At 38.0% G+C, this 17,027-nt stretch overlaps 2 protein-coding genes across 6 annotated transcripts in view; one reads left to right on the forward strand and one right to left on the reverse strand.

The window, feature by feature from the left end:
* Positions 1-4,059: 4,059 nt before the first annotated feature.
* Positions 4,060-9,804, reverse strand: LOC139150983 (HAUS augmin-like complex subunit 2). Of its 2 annotated transcripts, XM_070723486.1 has the most exons (6): positions 9,689-9,797; positions 9,456-9,612; positions 8,545-8,658; positions 7,463-7,532; positions 6,626-6,867; positions 4,060-6,353 (listed from the first exon to the last, which is right to left on the reverse strand). In XM_070723486.1, the coding sequence occupies exons 2-6, from the start codon at positions 9,564-9,566 to the stop codon at positions 6,216-6,218; spliced, it is 675 nt and encodes a 224-aa protein (XP_070579587.1). In that variant the 5' UTR covers positions 9,567-9,612; positions 9,689-9,797; the 3' UTR covers positions 4,060-6,215. The 2 variants fall into 2 exon arrangements, with proteins under 2 accessions (XP_070579587.1, XP_070579588.1); XM_070723487.1 differs by lacking the exon at positions 8,545-8,658 and having other exon boundaries at positions 9,689-9,804.
* LOC139150982 (uncharacterized) overlaps positions 9,724-17,027 on the forward strand; it is a 37,414-nt gene continuing 30,110 nt past the window's right edge. Inside the window, exons 1-4 of one of the 4 annotated variants that reach the window (XM_070723484.1) lie at positions 9,753-9,866; positions 11,438-11,498; positions 12,274-12,406; positions 16,204-16,452. In XM_070723484.1, the coding sequence (XP_070579585.1) occupies positions 12,286-12,406; positions 16,204-16,452 (370 nt within the window). In that variant the 5' untranslated portion in view covers positions 9,753-9,866; positions 11,438-11,498; positions 12,274-12,285. Of the gene's footprint in view, positions 9,867-11,437; positions 11,499-11,575; positions 11,654-12,273; positions 12,407-16,203; positions 16,453-17,027 lie in introns of those variants that run through there. The other 3 variants (XM_070723482.1, XM_070723481.1, XM_070723485.1) reach the window with 3 other exon arrangements.

Here is a 17,027-nt window from a genome sequence, read left to right on the forward strand (position 1 = left end):
ACATTTTTTATTCATACCGTTGGGGGCGCAATTGAATATTTTCGGTAACCGAGAAATAAGCCATTTAAGGCCATCAGAACCCGGTAACTTATTGTTAGGGTTTCGAGACCATGGGTCCGAAACCCTCCAGTAATCGTTCTGTTTTTATTATTATTATTGTTCTTTTTCTTCTTCTTCTTCTTCTTCCGTCCTAATAAATCATATATTGATGTCATCTCATCAAATAAACGGCGTTCCATATTTTAGGGTCTGACCTTATTGAAACATTTAATGCTTGCTTTAATTCAGGGGAATTGACAAACAGCCAGAAACTTGGTTTAGTTTCTTTGCTCTATAAAAAGGAAGATGAGGCAGACTTAAACAATCGGAGACCAATAAGTCTCCTCAATGTAGACTATAAGATTCTTGCAAAAGTAATTGCTAATAGGGCGCAGAAAGTAATTGACAAATTAAAGCTGCAAGCAGCGTTGGCGGGGCCCAAGCGGATAATATGGTTGAAAGATCTTGCACTAATGATAGTATGTGCAAAATTCGATCTTGGAAAAGTATGATTTTGAACATCATCTCATAGTTACTGTACGTGTCAGTGGGAATTGCATTTTTTACGTAAAATCCAATATGGCGGCCAAATATGAAGGTGTAGCACTTGTGGTTACTGAGTTATGGACATATACTCATATTTAAGGGCAAAGGTCATCGAGGTCACGTGACATTTTGTCAAAAAAATTGTAATGCTAAGTTATCCCTATATACCAAAATCAGACCTCTAGCTCTATTGGCTGGCTCAGAATTAGATATGCGCATAATTAATGAGGTACAGGATGTGGTGTCATAAGGTCTCCCATCATACCAAATATGAAGGGTGTAGCACTTGTGGTTACTGAGTTATGGACATGTACGTATATTCAAGGTCAAAGGTCATCGAGGTCACGTGACATTTTGTCAAAAAAATTGTATTGCTAAGTTATCCCTATATACCAAAAATCAGACCTCTAGCTCTATTGGCTGGCTCAGAATTAGATATGCGCATAATTAATGAGGTACAGGATGTGGTGTCATAAGGTCTCCCATCATACCAAATATGAAGGGTGTAGCACTTGTGGTTACTGAGTTATGGACATATACGTATATTCAATGTCAAAGGTCATGAAGGTCACATGACATTTTGTCAAAAAAATTGTATTGCTAAGTTATGCCTATATACCAAAAATCAGACCTCTAGCTCTATTGGCTTGCCCAGAATTAGATATGTGCATATTTAATGAGGTACCGCATATTGCATCATATGGTCTCCCATCATACCAAATATGAAGGGTGTAGCACTTGTGGTTACTTAGTTATGGACATATACGTATATTCAAGGTCAAAGGTCATCGAGGTCACATGACATTTTGTCAAAAAAATTGTATTGCTAAGTTATGCCTTTATACAAAAAATCAGACCTCTAGCTCTATTGGCTTGCCCAGAATTAGATATGTGCATATTTAATGAGGTACCGCATATGACACCATATGGTCTCCCATCATACCAAATATGAAGGATGTAGCACTTGTGGTTCCTGAGATATAAGATTTTTAATGATTAAATTGCGATTTTTCTTAAATCCAAGATGGCCGCCAAACCACGTGACCGATCCAAACGTGTTTCACAAACTTGAAAGAGATCGCTCTAAGGATGACATGAGTAAAATTTCAGTTCAATTGGTGTGTTGGTTCTGGAGAAGAAGATTTTTAATGATTAAATTGCGATTTTCGTAAAATCCAAGATGGCGGCCAAATCACGTGACCGATCCAAACGTGTTTCGCAAACTTGAAAGAGATCACTCTAAGGACGACATGAGTAAAATTTCAGTTAAATCGGTGTTTTGGATCTGGAGAAGAAGATTTTTAATGATTAAATTGCAATTTTCGTAAAATCCAAGATGGCGGCCAAATCATGTGACCGATCCAAACGTCTTTCGCAAACTTGAAAGAGGTCACTCTAAGGATGACATGAGTAAAATTTCAGTTCAATTGGTGTGTTGGTTCTGGAGAAGAAGATTTTTAATGATTAAATTGCTATTTTCGTAAAATCCAAGATGGCGGCCAAATCACGTGACCGATCCAAACGTCTTTCGCAAACTTGAAAGAGATCACTCTAAGGACGACATGAGTAAAATTTCAGTTAAATCGGTGTTTTGGATCTGGAGAAGAAGATTTTTAATGATTAAATTGCGATTTTCGTAAAATCCAAGATGGCGGCCAAATCACGTGACCGATCCAAACATCTTTCGCAAACTTGAAAGAGGTCACTCTAAGGATGACATGAGTAAAATTTCAGCTAAATCTGTGTGTTGGTTCTGGAGAAGAAGATTTTTAAAATTAAATCGGTATTTTTCGAAAATTCAAGATGGCCGCCAGGTCGCGCGACTATTCAAAATTTCTATACCCAGGTGCACGAGATCTCATAGGTACCTATTAGCCCTGCAAGTTTTAGAAGTTTGCGGTAAGCGGTGTTTGAGTTCTAGGTCGACAAAAAAAGAGCGGAAGAAGAAGAAGAAGAAGTAGAAGAAGAAGAAGAAAGTTGAACTCCTATAAAACCAATAGGGGCCCAGCCGGTCGGCTTGGGCCCCTAAATATGCAGCCCAGATCAGTGTTGATACTTCCCCCCCCCCCCCCCCCCCCCCCCCCGGAGAAAAGTGATAATATTGTTTTTACTAGCAATATTATTGAATATGCAAATATTACTGATAAACCTCTTATTGTCATAAATCTTATTATCATGAGTGTCCTCTCAATGAAAAATGGTCAAAGAGTAGAATTTTAAAGCTTAAAGACATCTGGAATGATAACAGTCAAAACTTTCAATTTTAAGTGATGGGAAATGCCATATTTGTGGCCAAGAAGAAACACTTGAACACATCTTATTTGAGTGTAAATATGTAAAAGAAATCTGCTAGAAATGTATTAACAATAAAAATATCAATATCAAAAGATTAGCCATTGCAGGAATCGAAAATGATAATAATGCAACATCTGACATTATTTACTGTATTACTTCCTTTGTAAAATACAGAGTTTGGAATATTCGAAATTATGTTACTTTTGATGGGATTAAAGTTTCCCTTGAATCCTATGTTATGCAATTAAAATGTTATCTTTCCTCGTGGATGAATACATTATATTTCACTTATAAGATGATGAACAAAACTGAGGATTTTATCACAAAGTTTTCAAGCCTTGTAAGACTTGAAGGAGAAGAATGCATCATGAATGCATTTATATGATGATCTTTGTAGTTAAATGACTGATTTTTTTTGGTTTTTTACACAAGTTGCATTATAATTTTAATGCATTTCCAGTTATGTAGATTTGTTTTATTTGTGACTTTGTTGAAAATTTTTTATTTTTTTCAAAAAAAAAAGAAATAAGCCAGGCAAATACTAAACAGCTTTTTTTTCAGTCTGTTGAATTCAACAAGAATTGTAAGCAATATGGTGAATGATTTAAACTGAAAGATTTTCTTTAAAGACCTGATTAGGACAATATTTTTTATATTTGTGTTTCTCATCTCCCAAGCGATCATAAATTTCAGCTCCGACATGAAAATAACAGCACCATCATCATCAAATTGTGAGATTGCAGCGACTCAGACTGAAAGGACAGAGAGCACAGAACACTGAACTGAAAGACAAGAAATTGCAAGAAATTGCAGTGACTGAATGAACTGAACATTGAACTGAAACAAATACACAATTTTTTGTACTTAAAAATTGTAGAGACTGAATGGACAGATCATTGAACTGAAACAAATAGTCTTTTTTTTGGTACTTGTTTTTTTTATTTATTTCGACTGCCCTCCCTGCCCGAGTTTTCCTCGGAGATGAGAAACAAAATAAATAATAGGGTCACCCTTATGGGAAGCAAGGCCAACAAATGATGGACAATATCATATTTGTGTCCAAGATGAAACCCTTGAACACACTTTGTGTATGTGTACATAAAAGATACCTGGCAATAATATATATCACACTTTTTAAGATATGAAAAGTTCAACACAAACAACACTGATATAAAAAAATTGAGGATAGCAGGAATTTATGATGAAAATGATAGAACCATCAGATATTATTTACAGTATCACTTCCTATGTGAAATACACAATTTGGAATATAAGAGAAATTCTGATGTTCTTGACAGGATTAAATGGGAAGTTCACTGAGGCTAATTTTTTATTCATATGTGCTAGCTTCGGGGTCGCTTATTCCGAAAAGCCATTTTTGCCATTTATAACTCGCAATTTTTAACACAAATGGACAAAATAGTAGCGGAAGTTGCAGTTTCATGTATTTTGAATCATGGGAAAAAGCACCAAGCTTGGCGCTTTCATCACTCGATATATAAGGGGCCAACTTCTGATAGGTATGGCATTTTGTACGCTCGCTCATGTTCACGCCAGGCTATGCATATTTGCATAACATACACAATAGTTATGCAAATATGCACAGACTGGTGTGAACGTGAATGACAATGCCATATCCATTGGAAGATGGTCCCTTCCATATCACATGATGAAAGCGCCAAGCTTGGCACTTTTTTCATGATTCAAAATTCATTAAGTTGATGAAGCCCTAAACTGCAACTTCCACCACCATTTTATTGGTTTTGGTTAAAAATCACACAAGTTATAAATGGCGAAAATGGCTTTCCCAGAATAAGCGACCCCAAAGCTAGCACATGTGTAAAAATCAGCCTTGAAGAACTTCCAATTCCATCTTAATTTATGTATCGTAACTGATGTGCAATTTGTGGTAATGGATGAATACATATACTTTCAAATTCTCCACTGATACTCAGTTTCCTTCAAAAGGCAGCAGGTTTACATAATGGAAAATTTAAAGGATCAGCAGCTGTCACTAATGATGTTTTTTTCACTAGTTCAGTTTTGTTATCAATTGTAAGCTTTTGTTCTACTCTAAAAAGCCTGTTAAAATAGCTTCTATTTAGTTTGTTCACACAGTCTCCAAGTGTAATGTACTATCATTGTTTACACTTGCATGCTAGTCTGGACCAGAATTCACTTGTCAACAATACCGATAAAGTCTACCGGTACACATGTACAGGCTGAGCTGACAAGCTGAATACTGTGTAAACCAACATGCTTTATAACGAGTGGTAAAAAATCTGTTGTTGACAATAAAAACTAAAATAGTGAAATCATCATCAAATTTACAGCCACTGGCCTTTAAAAGCCCATTAGCTGGATTTTTTTGCATTTTTTCTTCAAGAAAGTGGTTTGAAATCAAAAGCAACTTATGTGAAAACCTTGCCAAAGTCTGACAACAGAACGTCTTTCAATATAGGCAACAAACATACAACTTACATTCCATTAACTAAATAGCTTTGAGAGTCACACGGTATATGGCCTCTGCAAGCAAGTTCACAAAAACTGTGATGAAATCCATTACAAAGGATTGAAATAATGTCATTTTCATAGACAATATGGCTGATAATGAGAATCAAAAACCATCTATCAGAAGATTGGATTGTATTTTCTGGTAATGCAATGACCTACAGTGTAGCACGGCATAAAGTAACCCTATTTTACATTTGACTGGCATTTGACACAGTAAGGCTTGAACTAATATTTGGAATATGCGACCAATCCTACATGTACATATATGTCTGTTAAATCTGACAACATGAAAACCTAAGAAGACCAGTCATACTACAAGGTGTACTACACGTCTAACATCAATGACAACATTATCAAGTTATCAATGAGGATGTAAGCTATGTAAATTAGTCAAGCTGTGTATATCAGCAGATAACTAATTTTACACCCAAAGATGACTAACACTGAAGTTAGCTTGAGATGAACCCTGGGACACAAAATAACACAGCTTGGTTCACTTACGGGATGTGTACACCTCTGTAATTAGTTTCCTGAAATGATAAATATGTCTGAACAACTTAATTTACTTCTGGCCTGATGTGTTGGGTGAGGTGCACCGAATATCAATTGAAATTTCAATAACAGAATGGTCAATATTATGGGCAGCAAACAGCTTTTCTCTTGCATTCACACTGGGTCTGCAACCTTACAGTCTGGTTGTCCTACATGTAGATCTGAAACCTTACAATCTGGTAGTGCTGGGTCTACAATCCTAAAGTCTAGTAGTCCTGGGTCTGCAACCCTACAGTCTAGTAGTCCTATGGTAGGCATCTGGCAAAACTTTAATTTCCTGCCATGGTGGAATCTAGTTGTAATCTTGTTCGGTGCAGATCGCCAACCACATCTCTCATTTGAAGCATGGTCTGGCAGCTGCTCTGCAACTGTGCAAGGGTGGTTGTGATCTCATTGAGAACTCTGTCCTGAGGATGAAAGAAAAGTTTGCAAAGATGAAATAATTGAAAATGAACCATATGGTGTGTTTACAACTCAAGTCCAGTGAATAAAAGCGGAATGGCTGGAGAATCCGAGATGATGTGTTGTTTACATATGCTTTCGCAAAGGTATTCCACGTAAAAGGGAAACAAGCTGAAGAAAAACGAGATCATATTAGCCTTTTGAATAGTTTTCTGTGTTTAGGGCAAATCTACCCTATGTTATCTCTGCCATCACTGGTCACACTCCAGATACTTACTAACTGGCCATCGGATAAATCCAGATTTGCTATCCAGTCAATGTTATCCAGGTTACTATTGAGCTGTGCAAGGCATTTAGCCAGCATTGGGAAGAGGCCCGCCACAAACTTGTGGTGTGTTGCTTCAATCTTCAGTCCCTCACCGACTGTAGGCTGCTGTAGACGATTTATGATGGTATCTTTGTTCTTGATCACTGACTGCAGGTGGTTGCTGAGTTCATTCAGTTTGCCAATTCTTCTCTCTGCAGATTCACAACGACAATCAGTTTTTATGTAAAAGACAAACATTTTAACATTCCTACTGAGAGACTGAATAGACTTGACTAACTGCAAAAGTGTTTGACACTTGCTCAAAAGCGTTTGTTTTGCGTAGTCAGTATTCGATACCATAAGGTACCACAGTAGGAAAACTGATCTACTTTCCTTTCATCTGACACCAAAGAAAAGTGATCAGATCTATATATCATGAAGATTTCCAATGAGTAAAGTAGCCAAGTCAGCGAAGGTGTGCAAGAATTTTGGAATATTTCTGGAAGGAATTTCTGCCATGATCACTTTCTTAGCTTTGTAACAATAACTATGAAATGCAAATTTCAATGTGGGTATTGGGACTTTAAAAATATCAGGGCTGTTTGTGTCAGTAGGATAATTACCAAGGGTGTTGTCATTAAGACTTATACCTACAACAGAAGTTGAACCATAATTTGTGTTACAAATGATAATTATGTTAAGTCATCTCCTCAAAGAGGATTGCTTTGCATTCTTTTTGTCATTTTTGTGCAAAACACAATCATACTCTATATATATAACATATTCACAATCATACTCTAAACTCACCGAGAATATCTAAATGAGTAATATCCTTTGTTGCTTTGTCCATGATTATTTGATTAACTTCTAGGTCAACCTGTGGGAAAGATGGATTTTTTCTAAATCAACGAACAACAGCTAGTACATACAAGTAAAATGAAGGCCTAACAGTACAATAATTTACATTGACGAATGTGAACATCAATCTAGTTCCATGCAAAACATCAGTTACAATCATTTTGCTGCATTAGTTTTGATATTTGCAAGGTACTTTGTGAACAAACGCTGGAGCTGCAAATACAAAAACCGATGCTTTTCTCCAGAAGCATAATTGCTTGAATACTTCTCTTTAATCCAAATTATATTCCCCTTAAACACATGTGACATGTCCCTCATGTATGCCGTCGTGAGATATTGTTATTTATGTAGCGGTAGTATAGATATAGGGGCATTGTGCACCATGATTGCTGCCAATGATGTAACACTAAATATTGATTTAATTCACTAACTGCCTAGCCACTGTGACAAAATAGCTTCAAATCTGAAGAAAGATGTGCAAAGCTGGTGGACTGTCAACTAGTTTTGCCTCCAGATTACAAACTGTGCTTGCACTTATATTATATTAATGAAGTTGGAATGATTTGTGTAGGCGCCTCAACAGGTTTTAGTTTTTGCTCCTTGATTTTGACCTTTCTTTTTTCTGAACAATAAACATTCCGTGCGTCCATACAAGGTTAACTTAAATTTGCATAATTTATAATGGTACCCCTCGATCAGAACCAAATCCCCACCAAGTTTTCAAGCAGAAGGGGACATTCCCTCCTTGTGGCAGAAACCTAGAGAAAACACTGCACACACTTCCCTTTCATCTCATCAGTTTGCCTTTGCTATTGGTTAAGTATAAAAACATCATTTTTAAAATCTTCACAGTTGTGTTCTCATTGAATTAGTACTGATTTTAACAGTATGATGGGACCCTTGAGAACTAGGACTGAGGGGAATAGTAAAGTTTAAACGCAATCAAAACTTATGAATCCTATGAAGTTACTTGAATTAAAAACAAAAGCTCTATACAATGGTGACTTTTAACTATAAACAATAATTTGCACCTTGTATAGCTGTTTCCGTTTGTTTTCAATTCCTTTCAAAACTTGAATCAGATGCAGTGATGGGGAATTTTCTTTGACCTCCATTGCAACTGCAGCGATTTCATTTTCTCTTCTCTGCAATGACATGAAAAGCAAACACATTGGTTAAATTACTTACAAAACACTGAGGAACAGTGATGTGGGATCAACTTGCTGTGGGTACTTGATGGATACCGCCTCAAAGGAGACGAAAAAACGTTGTAAAACTCTGCACAGGCTTTGGATGGCAAACAATTTTCAAGCAATGGAAGTGTCCTGCATCAAATATGCGAAATTAACATACCATGCAATGCACCTCTCAATCAGTAACAATATGTTTGTTTGAGATACATATTACAAGCCACTAGGTAAATGTGGCTTTCATGATTGTGATACCGTGCTATCTTCATCCAAAAATTTCACAACGAAGCCCTTAAAGTTGAATATAACGCTGCAATTTATGGTTTAATCACATTCACCTGTCTTCTAAAATTCTGCTCTGCACCTACCCGCCCCATAGACGTGTGCACACATGTCTGAGAAGAAGGGGCATACTTACACCCGGGACTTCCACACGTCTATGGGGTGCGTAGGCGCAGAGCAGAATTTTAGGACAGGTGACTGTGGTTCAATCTGCCCGACGTGTCTGCACACGATGCTCACGGCCCGGCTGAAGAAAGAATGAATTTTAGTTTTTACGACGGAAATGAGCGGAACATTATAAAAAAGCAAATCACATTTCAAATTAAGTGGCATTGGAAGAAAATCTGTAAACCATCATCGATGCAATATATCACTTCCATACTGTGAAAGGTTCATATTGTCACGGCTGGACATTCAAGAGAAGGCGATGTCATTTTGTAAACATTTCAAAATCCGACAGCTTTCCATACCCGACGTAAATGTCCAGTCCTTTCTGCTAAAGATAAAACATTTCCAAGTGCCCCTAATGACTTCTCCTCTGAAATCCATGGGTTTGGTGCTCCTAGGAAACTTTCAGTCATGATTAAGTCGGTTACAACCCACTTACACTTCAAACTTCCGCGCCAGGTTCGGCAGACATTCCATGTAGCCGACAATGAGATGCAAATGATATGCGGTCAAGGTCCCCTCGACTAACTTTCAGGTTCGGCAGACATTCCTATGACCCCGTCAGCTGACCCCGGTCAACCGGTACCCACAATGCACTGGAAAAAACTAGCCTGGCCCTGCATCTGCCTCTGAAACAGTATGTCCAGATAGAAAGAAATCCGTCGTACATGTACATGACGCGGCCAGGATAACTCTCACAGGTGATGTGACAGGTAAACGACGAAACTACGCACGGATAACCCGTGATGAAACTAATTCTGAACATACAGATACTTTCTTCGTGTTCAGTTGCACTTGCAAGCTGCAGTGCAGTCAGTATGTATAGCTGCAGTACGGTAGCTCGAGGTTTTGCCTGGGTACCGGGGTACAACCCAGTGTTTGGGTTTTGTATTTGGGTTTTGCCGTCCGACCCAAATACCCAGGCAAAACCTCGAGCTACTCATGGATGTAAATAATTTTTACATCCATGAGCTACTGTACTGCAGCTACAGTGAGTGGTGAGGGCGATGTAAAATGTTGTTTCGTGGTGTCTTTGCCCCGGGTACGGTAGAGCCAGGACCTTTCAAGAGTCGTTTCGGTACCGCTCTATTTACCAGAGGCTATAGCTACAGCTACCTGGGGGAACTTCTGCCGGGAGCACACAGCCCTGCCATGCAGAGCTATAGCCGCCGATGCAGCCAAAGTTTGAAAGCGGTGCCGAAGCGGCACAACAAAAGTCACACAAAATGCACACAAAAGTACTGGCCAGAATAATAGCGTTGATCGCGATTTCGGGTTTGTTTACTAAATATATCTGCACGCGCGCGACTTTCGGACAAACATGCTGAAATTCGGAAAAATTTTGTCGTTGTATCGCGGCTGTTGTCGCAGCTTGTAGTCTCAGTCATCAATTCATACGAATAAGTGTGACGCGAAATAGCCTTTCTAACACTGGCAGGTTTTATTTCGTCGTTTATTGCGGAAAATGCGGACAAATGTTATTTATGCATATTAATGAGAGAGAACAGTGACGTCATTTGCGATCAGCGCTATTGCAGAACTCAACGCTCACGAATATCACGGGTCAGTTTGCGAGTATCATAATACTCAATTTTTTTGGCTTTGATTTCTTTTGTATTCCATTTGATTGTGCTAATTTTTGAAGATTATTCAAAATGTCTTTGTCTACTAGGTTACAAATTTTCCTCGGGATCTGAAATTTAGCTTAAAATCATTAAATTCTAGTTTGCATGTGGCCAATTATGACACAAAATTCCCAGTGATATTCACTCAATACCAAAGTCTTCAAGCTCATATTCGTCTCCGAATCACGTTTTGGAAATTGTTGTCAGTTATCACTGAGCTTGCTGACTGTACCTGGTACGTCTCTTTCGGTTGGATAAAGGTCATGACCTGAGATGCCGTCTATAAACTTGCCTGAGAGAAAAAAATACTTTACTGAATAATATATGTGATCATTTCAGCGCAACGGGTAAACCACATTCAAGAGCCTGCCTACGGACGGTCAAATTAATATTTTGAATACAACTAGTTCTTTTTTTACTGCAGTTCAAGCACATTTGTCCATTTTTCTATTGGTAGAAATGCATGGCACTCATTCAATTCAAAACTAATTGCATATGTGAGAAATTTTCAAAATAATTCCTGTTTAGCAACACTTAATCCTCTAATACAGCTTTCAACTGGCATTTTCTGTCCTGTCACTATGTTAGTCTTTTTCGTTTTATGTAAGCTTTTGAAACCACCAAATAATAATAATAACTATAATAATAATAATACACAGAACCAGCTCTGACGACACAAGCCAAGTGACTTGGCAGCCAGTCTATTCAGCTTTCTAAAAGGTTGGTATGGTATGGTAAAACAAGGTTCTTTTACAAGTTAAAGCTAAAAATGTCTTGTAGATTATATGGGGAATGTCTACTTCACATGCGCAATGAACTATGCAAATTTTCTGACCTGCTCCGCCACAGGATGGAGATAATGTTTGAGCTCGGAGGTGGGTTGCAATATACTTATAAATCTGTAGACTGAAAGATTCCGTCGTGTGCGGGCGCTCCTGCGCACTGCGACCTACGACCCTTTATGTCGTAGGTCGCAGTGCGCCGGAGCGCCCGCACGTGACGGAATCTTTCAGTCTAGTAAATGTGGTATTCTCGGTGAAGGGAAGCCCCGGGGGAAACAAAGGTCAGTGAACAGGGTAACAGTAGTGATGACTCTTTCTGTTTTCCATCGCAAAATATTGGCGAAAAGATACCACGCCACCATTTTTAGCATCCAGTTCACCATAGACACTGCACTAGTCTGCAGACTAGTGCAGTGGTAGCTGCAGTACAGTAAATCGAGGTTTTGCCTGGGTATTTGAGTTGGATGACAAAACCAGACCCAAATATCCAGGCAGAACCTCGAGCTCCTGTACTACAGCTAGTGCAGTGGATGCAAGATGCTTTCTATTATTATGGTCCATGGAGCTCAAGGTACCAAAAGATCCTCCATGCTGTGACTGAACTTCAAGCCACTAGTAAAATGGGCACTGAGCTGCTGATACTGATTGAAAATCATCCTTCAATTTATTTGAACCACTCACTGCTTTCACGTTTTTCTTACTGCAATATTCAGCTCCAATTGAACATGAAGAGACTTGCAGTCTGTATGTTGAATGTCTCAGAAGCCAGAAATACAGAAATTGTAGAAAACATTGCGAGAGCTGCAGTAAACTACAGTGCTACCCAAGAGCTACAACAGAGAGCAGGTAATTAATATGTGAGAGTTGCTTGTGGTTCGTTAAACAGTAAGGGCAGCTGGATGCATATTTGGATATGATTCTCATATCCACCATAAAACTTAAATGATCTAGCCAACTTTCTTTGTGAAAAAGTAGGTAGCGGCTCTCGCCGTGTATCAAACCACAAGCGAATGTAGTTTATCAGACACACATGCACAGCTTCACAGCACATCAGCAGTGTCATGAAAGAAAAGATCTTTCATGGACAACATGTACCCGGGGTATATTTCCTGCCCCCATACAGATACCTTCTCATTAAAACAACTAAACATTAGTCGATAACATATCCCTTACATGCAAAACAACAGTAAAAATTCCCTAAATTTGTCAAGAAAATCCCTAACGATGGTGTGTACGGGTAGACATGTTCATGCACACCCCTATATTTATTTATTTGTTTATTTATTTATTTATCCAGTACACAGTGGGCACTATCAGAGAGTGCAGCAAGGCAAAATGATGCATTACAAATAACGTACATTTGATCAAAACATTTAATATCAAACCATAACAAACATTTTTGTTGTTACACGGAAATGGGGGAATGGAGGTAGAGGTAGCAGAGCTACCATACCGGTACGACAGGTAACAGAAGTACTGTGTAGGAAAATTGCGAGTGGCAATGCAATAAAGTTCATTGTGTTTATATACCCTAGTTTTCTTAGCTTCAGCTGTGATGAAAATAACAAATACCATCCACTATCTATTTGATGCCTCTCATCTCAGTGTTTAGAACTTAGAAGACAGGTCTTTGTGATTCTTGTTTCCTTTATACCGGATTTTTCTGAGAGTACGCCCACTCGAAAAACACGCCCATGGGCGGTTATTTGGGGGATGGGCCGTTATTAAAAATTTTAAATTTCATCTCAACCTTTGTCTACGGCATTTCAACTTGACTCCCCTTGAAAAAAAATATGTTCGCAAAGGTCAAAAAGTTTTATATAGCGTACAAAATAAAACAAGTTACACTTCTAAGATAATTACTTCGGCGATATATGTCCGTATCCCCTATTTACGCTACTAAAATGCAGGTGGAATGATCCAGAAGAACGCAAAGTCAACGTTAGAGTTTGCCACACAATGCCGACAATGATTGACAGATGAAGCAGGAGCCAGGAATTTTCCATTCTGCACGATGGGGATCATGAAATAAATAAAATGACTATCATAAAAAATAACTCTGTTTCATTATTTTTTTATTTAATGTACATCATTACTTTTCAGGTTTTTTTCGCTTTGATACAAAAATCTGATGATTTTCTTCGCGTAAATTTGTTGCATTCACAAACGTAACAGTAGTAGTAATCCCTAGTAGAAATGGTATGATCCACAATTGTTTACGATTCAATAATCGTAAACAATTGTGGACATGGACCTCTTTGCGTGCAATAAATGTGAAACACTGTATCTATTTTCACACGTTCGACTACTTTGATTAACTTGTCACACTTACAACTAGGTCAACCTCAGAACACGTGCACACGTCAAAATCTGATCGATGATTTTCTTCGCTTAAATTTGAATGCGTTCGACAAACCATGGAGGTAGTAGAGAAGGAGTCACAACTGAGATAATTACGTTTATTACTATTGTGCACCATTGTTTAACACCCCTTTCCCGCCATCTGCGTTGCCGACGGTACCTTCGCAACCGAACCGAGTGAAATTAACCTGGGTTTGCTCATGCGACTCAGTTTCTCCACAGTGTCATAACGCATGCGCAAAGACTGTATTTGCGTAGCTTGGGTCAAGTGCGTCATGATAGTGTGAGAACCGACACGTTCCGTCCACGAAAAGTGAAGTTACAAGGAATTTTAAGTTTTCATTCTCAAAATCTTGGTAATTTTAACGTCGTTTTTTATATACTTTACATTCGATCGCAGGAACCTTTCCTGTTAGAATGAAAGTTCTGATCACGAACTTTTCAATCATGTACTGAGTATGGTGCAGCGGACTGCAGCACTGCCGTGAGCGTGGGTTAAACTTGTAGCGTTTCCCGGGTGTTTAATGACGCGACGCGACGCCGGCGACGCCATAGGCGACGCTGCGACGCTTTGTTTCAATGCATCGTACGTGTGTTTTTATATCGCGACCATTCATTAAAGTCATGGACGTAGCAGTTAAAAGCTATGCTTTCTTATTTAACCTTGAATATTATTAAAGCCAGTACAACATGATAAAACACGGCAAGACCAAGAACTGGATTTGGAAAAAGTTGGCGTGTTAACAATGCTGCTCTACGATGTATGGCATTTTTTTTTGTAATCGCAAGCTATCATCAACTCAGTCTCCGCGCCTTTGCAGATACAAAAGCTCCCTTCCTCAATTATCTGTTCCTCGACCTCTTTAACATCGTGTACATCAAAATCAGTGGAACGACTCGAACTTCCCGACGCGACGCTTGGACACGTGACGCCATGTTTGAAGATCTGTCAACTGCCGAGGGACGGCCGAAACACCCGAACAACCCCGAACGAACTTAATCTTGATAACTCCTTGATTTTTTAGATAATAATTGGCGGTAAATTTTTACCGAATTACGGCCCTGGGCCGTTATTTAGCTACAGGTGTGAAGCAGACAATGTAGCCATTTTCTGTTTAACGGCCCTGGGCGTACTCTGTGTTCCTTATACTTTAATACGTCAAGTATTTTCTTGTTGTAAGTCTTTTTGTTTACTAGACATTTCCATGTGAAATCTGTTTTGATGTGTCTTGACCTCCATGAAAAGAGGTTTATTGTAAAAACGTACATTGAGTTATCAAAAATAATAATAACGATAATTCCATTTAATCCTATCATATGGAATTTTTGGGCTTCTTTCTCTTCCCAATTCAATTTCCAAGTTGTGATCACTTATCTAAAATTTTAGGAGACTATGCCTTATGATGTAACTTTAATATGATAGAATATTAATGATATTAATAATAATATGTAATAGGCTATATAATATGAAATATTGGGAGTAATTCACCCCATATTGGCCCATAATATAATAATTTTTTTTTTATCACATATTGTGTGAAACGAAGAAAATATTGTCAGTAGGGTAGAATGCGCGTCACAGACAGTCAGATACACAATCTTTTACGTACTTTTCTGGTGTACCACTTATGGGGACTCATTTTTGAGCTCCATGAGAGAGAAAAATATTTTATTGTCATAGTTTTTCAAAATTCATCGGAAAAGGGTTCACACATGGATAGGGCACCTGTTTTGAATTTGAAATGACAACCAATATTTGGTTGTTTCTCCAGTACCCATATTGTTGAACAGCAACCCTTGATTTTTTATTCTTGATTTTTAAAGGCTATGGTATAAAGTTTTCATATGGAATGTTTTAGCAAAAATATTAGGCTTTCAATTTCGTGGTTTTTACTACCTTAATTGAAATGTGTTTATTATTGTAAGAAGCTTCAAAATTACATTGCAATCATCGTTATCTACAACTTACAAGCAAAGAGTGTACCTGTTGCTCCTAATTCTTTCAACAAATTCAATATTTTGACTGTCGCTTGTAAATTTTATAAATTGACACATTTTTAAGATCAAACATTTTTTTAAAATACAGATTTGTAAATTTTATAAACCTTTGGTTTTAAATTTCCAGCTTACAAGCAAAAATTCAAAATTCACTAATAGTTTTGTGACTCAATTAGTAAATTAAATTAACAAGGTGAAGTATTTGTAGAAGACAGAGGAAAGAGATACAGCCATACACAATGGTAAATTCAACTTAACATTAATAAACTTGCTTGTTTTTTCAGATGAACAGACTGAAGCGACTGTTCTGAATATTTTCAATGACTTTGACTACAACCGCTCTGTGCTTACCATAGCAGCACCAACTTGTCACCTAGGCAACAGCCTGTATCGTGCCTGTAAGAAGGCATATGAGTTGGTTGATTTGTCAGATCATTCAGGAGGACACCCAAGACTTGGGTCTGTTGATTTGGTGCCGATACATCCACTCTCCGATGATGTGACGCTTGATGAATGTGGTGAAATAGCAAGAGGTAGGAAGTAGTATTTTTCACATCCCATAGTAGATGCAGCATTATAGGCTTTCTACTGGTAAAGTTGGTACTTTGATTGTGTGTAGAAGGAAAGTGACAGCAATAAGTTACGGTGGACGCAATGATATACAGATACATATACATGTAGTTTAAAAGTAGTGTTAGGCCGAAAAAAAAAAAATATGTGCTGTTCAGATTACCCGACCTACCTCAATTTTATCCCCCCGACCCTAGACTTTTTAGAGCTTCGTAAACCCGGAAGTACAAATAATGATATGAAAAACGTGAAACGCATGAAACTAATTTTAGTTCGATTTTGATACTTTTTGAACTACTGTACTTCAATAAAATACTGTTGAAACAAAGTCCCTCGGGACTGTGGTTGAAACAATACCACGCGTAAATTTCCGTACGCTGATTTTGCATATGAAAGCCTATCAGCCAGTTGAGAGTTACGTTCACAAAAGTTCATTGCCCTAAGCTAGCCCGATAAGGTTTCTGTGTCACATCGTCTCTGTACGATTGAGAAAAGGAGACAAACTGAAGGTTTTGTGCATCATATGAATGTCCATAAC

The sequence above is a fragment of the Ptychodera flava genome, chromosome 15 (assembly GCF_041260155.1).
Source record: "Ptychodera flava strain L36383 chromosome 15, AS_Pfla_20210202, whole genome shotgun sequence".
NCBI lineage: Eukaryota > Metazoa > Hemichordata > Enteropneusta > Ptychoderidae > Ptychodera > Ptychodera flava.

What these genes read in the sequence shown, in the direction of transcription:
- LOC139150983 (XM_070723486.1), bottom strand. Translation starts at nt 9,566, where the DNA reads ATGACTGAAAGTTTCCTAGGAGCACCAAACCCATGGATTTCAGAGGAG. An exon ending in AACGGAAACAGCTATACAAG is followed by an intron (nt 7,533 to 8,544) that starts GTGCAAATTATT and finishes TCTTTCCCACAG; the next exon opens with GTTGACCTAGAAGTTAATCA. An exon ending in TACTCATTTAGATATTCTCG is followed by an intron (nt 6,868 to 7,462) that starts GTGAGTTTAGAG and finishes GTGAATCTGCAG; the next exon opens with AGAGAAGAATTGGCAAACTG.